Source organism: Kryptolebias marmoratus, linkage group LG10, assembly GCF_001649575.2.
Source record: "Kryptolebias marmoratus isolate JLee-2015 linkage group LG10, ASM164957v2, whole genome shotgun sequence".
Classification (NCBI taxonomy): Eukaryota; Metazoa; Chordata; class Actinopteri; order Cyprinodontiformes; family Rivulidae; genus Kryptolebias; species Kryptolebias marmoratus.
This window is the reverse complement of record NC_051439.1, coordinates 2,575,060-2,584,120: the sequence shown is the minus strand read 5'-3', so window position 1 is coordinate 2,584,120 and position 9,061 is coordinate 2,575,060. Positions and strand designations below refer to the sequence as shown.

Genomic DNA, 9,061 nt, shown 5'->3' with positions numbered 1-9,061 from the left:
CTGCGACCCGGAATGGAGAAGCGGGTAAAGAAAATGGATGGATGGATGGACTAAATATAAGTGAAATGTTAATATTTGCATTATTTTACAATTTATTATTCTGTTGTTGATTTTTTTCTGATAATAAGTTAGATTCTGCCTCTCCTGAACAGATGTCTCTATCAGAGTAAACCTCCTGCCACCGTCCCTCTTCACTTTACTCTTCTTCCTCATCCTGTGTAACACTTCTGCTGCACTGCACAACAACAAGGAAGCACCAACGCCACAGTTCATTTGAGTTCAGCTTGAATATTTGTTTGAAGTGGTTCTTGCAGTGACTCAACCACTATTGCAAAGCTTGGTAGAAACTTACTGAACCACGAAGTTGAGCCCAGGAACTAATGAAGAGCTGTCAAATCTTTTGGAGCTTCAGTAATGGCAGTCAGGTGATCTGGACTAGGGTGCAGGGCCTCCTTAGAGATGACATGTCCCAGAAACAGAATACTTGACTGACCAAATATACTTTTGTTGAATTTGATCTGTAGGACCACGTCTTCAAGACGTTGAAGAACAGCTTGTAGATGTTCATGATCATGTTCCTTTGAGTGCCCATGCACTATAATATCATCCAAATAGTACTGTTTTCCTGGTAAATCTTTCAGAACTATGTCCATCATCTTTTGGAAGGCAGATGGTGCTGAAGCAAGTCCAAATGGAACTTATGTGAACTGAAAACCTTCCTTGTGTGTTATGAAAGGAGTAAGACTGTGGCTATCAGGGTGTAGAGGCAATTGATGGTAAGCTGAGCTTAAATCAGTCTAGCTAAAATGTGCAGCACCAGACAGTTTTGAGAAAACGTTCTCCATATGAGGCAGAGGGTGACAGTCCATTATCACACTTTATTAGGTTCATGGAGATCAACACAAAATCTCAAGTCTCCTTTCTTTTTACAAGAGGATTCACTCATTCAGATTTTTCCACTGGTTCAATGACACCTGCTTGAAGTAAGTGTTTGAGCTCTGCTAAAACCTCTTCATGTACACTGAGTGGCAGACATCTCAATTTTTGGTGTGCGAGTTGCACTATGTTGTTTTCTTGAATGTTGTGGATGAACCCTTTAACACATACAAGATTGTGGACTGAAGCATGCATGTTTTTGTGTCAGTGGAAGTTTCTCTTGCATCATCCTCTTTAATGAAAGTCACTTCCCCACTAATGATGTTAATCTGTAGTGCTTTAATCAGGACCAGGCCCAATAGTAGTGATCCAGACCTTGCTATATAGAATACTGCTGGAATTTTGTTCTTTTGATTATTTACTCTTGCTTGTAGGCAGCCAGTGAAAGGTAGGTCACCTTTTGCATAGGAGACTAGTGTAACTTTGGGTTCCGTCAGTGGGCATTGTGCAAAATGTTGCTTGTAGACAGTTTTTGGTAGAATAGATACAGAAGCTCAAGTGTCTACAATTAACTCCAGGACCTGGAAGTTTCATTGTGGTGCTTCAGTGTTTATTTTGCATGTGATTTTATCAAATACTGCAGCCATCAGCTTAGCATTATTAACAGTACTACTAACTCAGGAACAACCAATTCTCTCACTCCAGCCATAGGTGTTTTGTGTACTTTAGTAAAATGTTCTATATTCTTGCAGTTATCACATTTTACTTGAACACCAGGACAGTTTTTATCATTAGGAACATTATCCTGAGACTGCTCCACTATTTTTAAACAGTTTTTCACAGGCTTGTGAACCCCTGTCTGTCTTTACTTCTGAGAGATTTAGCCTCTCTAAGATGTTTTTTATACCCATTCCTCTTACTGACTTGTTGCCAATTAATCTATAATTAGTTGCAAAAAGCTCCTCCAGCTGTTTCTTATCCATACCACTTACTTTTACAGCTTTTTGTTGCCACGTCCAAATTTGTTTGAAATGTGTTGCTACCATCAAATTCCAAATTAAAGTAAATATTTTCACCAGCTAGTTGTTTTCTCTTTTTAGTTGCTGTGAGCAGACATTAAAACCATATGAAATTATTAAAACCTTAAAAATGTTGGTGATATGAAGTTGGAACAAAAGGGAATTGTAGAGTTTGATCATCAATCTTGGTGGGGTCAAAAACAAATGTAACCTTTTTAAACAGAGTCCACAAAGTTTGTTGTCAATTTTAACAATTTATATCAGTTGATAATACTGCAATAAGAGTCTAAATGTAAATTTCATGTAAACATTTCAACACAAATAACTGTTACTGCAATCGGAAGTCTGATCTTTTTTTGTAATACTTTGATGAATAGTGAAACTAAATGTCTTAAGCATCTGATGATGTTTTGAGCTGCTGCAATTCAGCGTTGTCTGTTGAAGTCTTTCGTTTCTTCTGAAATATGGCAGCAATCTCCTCAAAGCTTTTGCCCTTGGTCTCAGGGACGCGGAGATAAATAAACACTGTGAAGCCAAAAAGCAGCACAGCAAACAGGATGAACACGTAACAATCCAACCAAGCCTGGTGAGAAACATAGCAAAAATACAGTCAGAATTTCTGCAAGAGAAAGAACTCCCAAGGACATGATATGCATACATTTACAGTTGTTCTGCCTCCCTACCTGGATGTATGGAAAGGCCATGCCTATGATGAAGTTACTGGTCCAGTTGCAGCAGCCCGCAAGAGCGATGGCTGCAGGCCGAGGTCCCTGGCTGAACAGTTCGGCAACTATAAACCATGGGATTGGACCAGGACCGATCTCAAAGAAACTCACAAAGAGGAAGATAGCCAACATACTGACGTAGCTCATCCATGAGAAGTGATTCTGAAGGGAAAAATGTGATGAAAAAGTTACTCTAATGGTGGGTTTAATGGCTCTTAAAAAAAAAAGTATAGGTAATTGAACTCAAAACCTTAACTCAAAACTGCATAATATTTACCTATCATTCATACATTCTTTACTTGTAATAAATTTAATAATTTTGCAATCAACTTAACTGAGTATTAAAGTTAAAAGGTAAATCATTTATGTGTAATGTACATGTTTGGTATTCAGCTTGTGCTTTCAAGAACTAAACTCAACAAACCTGGAACTTAAGGCCCACTGTCATGGCAACCGCACAGCAGCACATACCTCCCAGACCAATCAAAGTCAAAGAGCGCCTTCCAGCTTTGTCTACAAGTACCACCTGGAACACACAGCGCACTGAGCTGGGTGTTTTCATAGACAGAACAAGACAATGCTTATACATCTTTCTAATGATGCTCATACAGTCATAACAAAAAGAAAGTATGCTTAATTTCAGTTCTATGATTCTATGTATTAGGATGAAATAATAAAAAAGTAATTATTTTTTAAACAGAAACAAAGCAAAATTTGAAAAGCTCTGTGTGGAAGTGGATGCCCCAGCAAATTAACCCCAAGGTCGGACCATGCCATGCTCAGAGAAAAGACAAAAAAAAAATCAAGATCTCAAATTCTACAGGCCTCAGCAGGTTAAAGATCATGACAAGACAATTAAAAAAGACTGACTAAATATGGCTTGTTTGTAGGGGTTGGAGGAGAAAGCCTTTTCTCTTGAAAAAGAACATGGCAGCACAACTTAAGTTTGTAAATTTTCATCTGAATGAGCCACAAGACTTCTGGAGCAATGTTCTTTGGTTACATGAGACCCAAACAGAGATGTTTATCCATAATGCTCAGAAGTGTGCTTGGTGAAAAACACACAGCATATCAGCAGAAACATCTCATACTAAGTGTAAAGCATTGTGGTGAAGGGCTGATGATTTGTGCACCTTGCAGTCATTGAGTCGACTATGAACTCCTCTGTATGCTAGTCAAATGTGAGTCCAGACTTCAACCTCACTGAATGCTATGGTGGGACCTTAAAAAAGCTGTACAGAAACAAATCTCTGCAAATCTCAATGAACTGAAGCAAAGTTGGAAAGAAGACTGGGCCAAAATTCCTCCACAACCTTGGTAAAAGCTATTAAAGTCATACAGAAAACCACTTTGATAGTTATTGCTGCTAAAGAAGGTTCTACAAGCTGCTCAAATGTGAGGTGAATGTAGTTTTTCCACACAGAATTTTTCCATTTTGGCTTCACTTTTGTTGAATAAATATTAACATGGTAGGACTTGTTGTGTGTTTTTGTACACTTGAGGTTATATTTGATTAAGGTTGGAACATGGTAAAGACCATAGGTCTCATTTATAAAAGATTGCATAGGATTCATACTAAAAGTGTGTGTAAGACCAAAAGGCAAAAAAGGCGTATGCCAAAAAAAAAATCAGATTTATAAAACCGTGCGCACGCACACCAGCAAGCAATTTCCCTTTATAAATCTCACCTGTACCTAAAGGTTTGCACACAACACACACCCACATTCAATCATAAATGGCCAATGCAAAACACATCATAATTGTGAAGATGTATTTAAATGAGCCAGCTGAGCAACGTTATTTCATGGTTACCAATGGCAACCACGGAGAAAAGAGCGAATAATCAAAATTTCACTGAAGCAGAAATGGATGTGCTGCTGAGTGAGGTGCAGAACATTGAAAAATACAATTTCGGGAGCCACATCAGTGGTGTTACAAATAAAAGGAAAGGATATAAATAAAAGGAAATAAAAGGATAAAAGGAAGCATTGTGAGCATCATTATGTCGTTCCCACTGTTAATACAGTGAGTGGGACCAGAGGACCATGGCCGAGATGAAGAAAAAGTGGTCAGATTTTAGGGTGGAGGCAAAAAAGCGACTAACTGGCCACCACCAGAGCATGTCAGCCACAGGTGGGGTAAGGGAGCTGACACCTTTTGAAAGAAGGATGACAGGTGTTGTGCCAAAAACTGATCAGGCTTGCCACCGCAAGGGAGCGTGCACAGGTGTGTGCAGTATTAAAGTGCGCCTCTTCTGCGCTCTGAGGGTTTGAAAAGGGGGATAGGAGTCAGCGCCTGAGGGGGTAGTCACTGCCCCCTCAAGTGTTAATCTGTGGTACACATCACCCTGGTGATCATTCAGGGAGAGGAATGTGATGGTGAGAAAACTTATGGCTCACCAGCGGAAGAATAAATAATACTGCTGTTTTGAAAGCTTATGATAAAGTCGATCTAAGATTAAGGTTTGATTATGGAGTGAAATTAAATATCTGAGATGAATCACAATGCAGTGTGGCTTCAAGTCCCCATTTCACAGTTTCTCCCGTCTCCAAAACAAGCATATATGGTACACATGGCTCAAATTTTCCATGACGGACCGCACATTTTCCCATCAAGTTTGTGTTTTATAGATCAGAAACTTTGCGTGAAAAGTGACGTACGCAAGTTTGAGGCCCTGTTTTGTTTGTATACAAGTTTTATAAATGAGACCCCAGGTAATTTATAATAAGTCCTGATGTGGAAAACTTTAGAATTGAAAAATGTCAGACTTTGTTTTTAGTAACTGTGTGCACTTGTGCTGTATGAACACTCACAGCCAACAGGGTAAAAATTGTGTTGATGGCACCAACTCCTATTGTTGCATAGATGGGCTGACTCACACCAGCTTGCGAAAAGATCGCTGTAGAGTAATAAAAGATCTTGGAGATAAAGCACATGAAAAGTAAACATTATCCAAAATCACAGTCATATTTCAAACAATATGAGTTTTTACTTGATTACGTGTGTCTAAACGGAGTTTGCACAATGGACTTGTCTATGATTTTTCAAATATAGTAAAACTGAAAATATTTTATTCTGGAGTTTAAAAATTTAAAAGGAACTTTGCCACTCACCGCATTAATGCCAGACAACTGCTGGGACAGGTGCATCATGAGGGCAACAAACAGCTGCTTTCTATACACAGAGGAGAAGATCTTGGAGAGTACAAGATTTATCAGATTTATAAAGTATTCTTTTTTATATTTAACCTATTGTAATAGTTTTAAAAAGGAGAATAAGGACAAAAAACAATTGAAAGTCTAAAAAACTATAGTTTAGTTCTAGATATGGACAGCTAATAGTGGCCAACACAGAGCAGGATAAAAACTAAACCCAGACTAGTTCAAGAGAGCCTAGTTCCACATCAGCAAACAATATTATTCTAAGACAAAGATATGCAGAAGAAACAGGACCAAAGGCAGAAAAACGTTAGCACAGTTACCAATAAAAAATTGAGTATTTATAGGTAATTGTGTGAATGCTGATTCAGCATACTTTGTGATATTTTAAGCATTTTAACCATTTATAAATCAAAACATACAGCTGATTCAGGTGCTATTACTTTTGAAATTTGTCACACAGGTATGGAGGAAGATAATTGCTGGGAGCAATCTTAAAACAGGTGCGAAATGAGAATATAATATATTAGTATTATATATAATATTATATAATATTTAAGGTTACTACCCGCGACCCGGAATGGAGAAGCGGTTAAAGAAAATAGATGGATGGATGGATTTAAGGTTACTGAAGAAAGTATATGGCGGAGAACATGAAATACAAATGAGTACCGGTAGTCATAACCCAATTTAGAAAAGTAGATGTTATTTAAGACATATTTGCAAAGTCTTTTTTTTAAACTTTATTAGAAACTGCTTTGGGATTATTTCAATTGTAATGGACACAAAGACGAGAGAGAAAGTAGAGTAGAAGTAGAGGAGAGTAGGAAAAAAAAAAAGCATAGAGGTAAAACAAGTCGACACCCTTGAAATCTGCCTCGAGACCTGTGAAAAGATAAAACAAAACAGAGAATCCACAACAACAAACAGCATATGCAGTATATAATAATAGTTACAACTTCAATGGAAAGTACACAGTACAAGGTAATACAAGAGAGTATTTAGTGACAACCACAGCCCAACTGAGAGTGTATCAAACAGACACCTGAATATAGATACCTGTGTGTCTATAAGGTTTCTCCTTAAAAATATTTGGTAGTAAGTGTGGGGGCCAACAGATCCTCTCCCAGGAAATTTGAACGGCATGAGGAAGACCAGAGCCACAGACACGCATCAGCCCCCCAAGCATGGAGCCCCGGGAGCCCCCCACAGCCATGGACAAAGAGACCCGAGCCACAATGGCACACCACCCCCCAGCAGAGGCCCGGCCGAGCCCAGACACCCAGGCCCCAGCAAGCAGCTGCCAGGGCAAGCCGGCACATACCCTGGCACCCACCCCCAGACAAGAGCCCCCCACGCCCCAGTGGGCAGAGGCACCAGCCACTGGAGGGGAGTGTGACAGGGGGAAATAGGTGCCACATTTTAATGAGTCTATTTCCTATATATTTACAAAGTCTGATATTGCAGTGATCATTTGTTTTCATGATGTACATGAAAAGGCTTCATTTTAATTTTCTGTAATAGTTATTTGCTGAAGAGTTTTTTGTCTCCCAATCATCTAAATATTTACGACACAAAAAAAATTATGAGTGTACTTTAGTTGTTGAGTAATCTGGACAACTCAGAGGGCGTGTTTATGTGCTTTCATGAACAGTGTTTTCAGTGCTGCTTCAGGCTGTTTCAAACAGCTTATATTATTTCCTTTGAAAACCTCAAAAGCTCATATGTATAACTCACTTGTTTCTTGTGATTAGAAACCTACCAAAGATCGAAAAGAGACCCTTGCCTCCCGGTCAGCCTCCTCTTTCTCCCTCTTCATCTCTTCCAGATCAAGAGTCAGATCACATGCTCCCTTTAGTCGATGCAAACCTGCAGAGAAATACAGCAGACAATCACAAAATCCAGTAAAAATTACATATGCACAGAGACAATTAAGAACAATGTGTTATTTTTACCTGAATAAAACTTGTTACCACTTAATAGTCTTGCTCCATTACAAGTAAAATATTGATATCTAATGTTTTTCTCACTAATAGTACTGAGAAAAGTGAAAGAATTACTTTTACATTTTAAAAAACTTGACTGTATGCTGTATGGCCAGGAATGTGTGTGTGTAATTCTCACTTCTCCGGGCTTCTTGCTCTTTGCCAAGCAGGATGTAAAGATACCGTGGGCTCTCCGGACATAGAGGCAGCAGAAGGGACTGTAATAGTGCAGGAGCTCCAGATAGACCAAGTAACAGGGGCCACATTTCATCATTACCAAGTATAAAGTCCAAACCTATTATCTACAAACAAGCACACTTACTTCAGATTATAGGCTTAGTGTGTTTGCAAGCAAAGATGATGCTGTATTTGTTCTGACAAAGTTAGGGAATTCTGTAAAATGTAAATGAAAACAGAATGCATTCATTTTTAAATTTCATGAACCTATATTTTATTCACAATGGAACATAGTAAACATATCAGATGTTTAAATTAAGATGTTGCAAAAACTTTGGAAAAATTAAGGTATTTCTAAATTTTATAGTGGCAATATCTCTCAAAAAAGTTGGAACTGGGGCAACAAAAGTAATATCATCAAAAGATTTCAAGAATCTGGAACAATCTCTGTCAGAAAGAACAGGGCTAAATGTCAATATTGAAGGCTTGCGATCTTAGGGCCCCCAGGCAGCACTGCATTAAAAACAGGTCTGATTCTGTTCTGGACTTCACTGCATGGACTCAGGAACACTTCCACAGATCATTGTCTGTAAACATAGTTCACCGTGCCATCCATAAATGCCGGTTAAAGCTCTAATATCCAAAAAATAAACCATATGTGAATACCATCCAAAAACACTTAAGGTCTTACACATCTGGAAAAGGATCATCAATGCAGAAACATTGCAGGATTTAGAACATGTGCTTTCATCCATACAATATCTTTTTCAGGGAAGGCTTTGCATATTTCAGCAAAACAATGCTAAATGGCTTAGTGTATCCAATTAAACTAGAAAGGTCCAGGTGCTGAACTGGCCTGCCGGTAGTACAGAACTCTTATCCAGGGACAACATTTGGCACGTCATGACATGAAAAATCTGGCAAAGATCCAGGACTGTTGAACAGATCAAACTCCAGCAACTACTCTCCTCAGTTCCTAGACATTTACATTTACAGATTGTAATTAAAAGAAAAGGGGATGCATCAAACATTAGAAATGTTTACTATGTTTTACTGTGATTTGAAGTTTTATTGAGGTTGTATATGTATGCGTGTGTGTGTGTGTGTGTGTGTGTGTGGGG

General features: G+C 38.6%; 1 protein-coding gene across 1 annotated transcript in view; it reads right to left on the bottom strand.

Moving 5' to 3' along the window:
• Positions 1-858: 858 nt before the first annotated feature.
• The window catches only part of slc2a2 (solute carrier family 2 member 2), a 10,177-nt gene continuing 1,974 nt past the window's right edge, over positions 859-9,061 (bottom strand). Inside the window, exons 6-12 of the mRNA XM_017438420.3 lie at positions 7,903-8,065; positions 7,541-7,647; positions 5,734-5,814; positions 5,434-5,538; positions 3,045-3,146; positions 2,579-2,782; positions 859-2,478 (exon numbers count right to left, since the gene is read on the bottom strand). Of these exons, the coding sequence (XP_017293909.1) occupies positions 2,287-2,478; positions 2,579-2,782; positions 3,045-3,146; positions 5,434-5,538; positions 5,734-5,814; positions 7,541-7,647; positions 7,903-8,065 (954 nt within the window). The 3' untranslated portion in view covers positions 859-2,286. The remainder of the gene's footprint in view (positions 2,479-2,578; positions 2,783-3,044; positions 3,147-5,433; positions 5,539-5,733; positions 5,815-7,540; positions 7,648-7,902; positions 8,066-9,061) is intronic.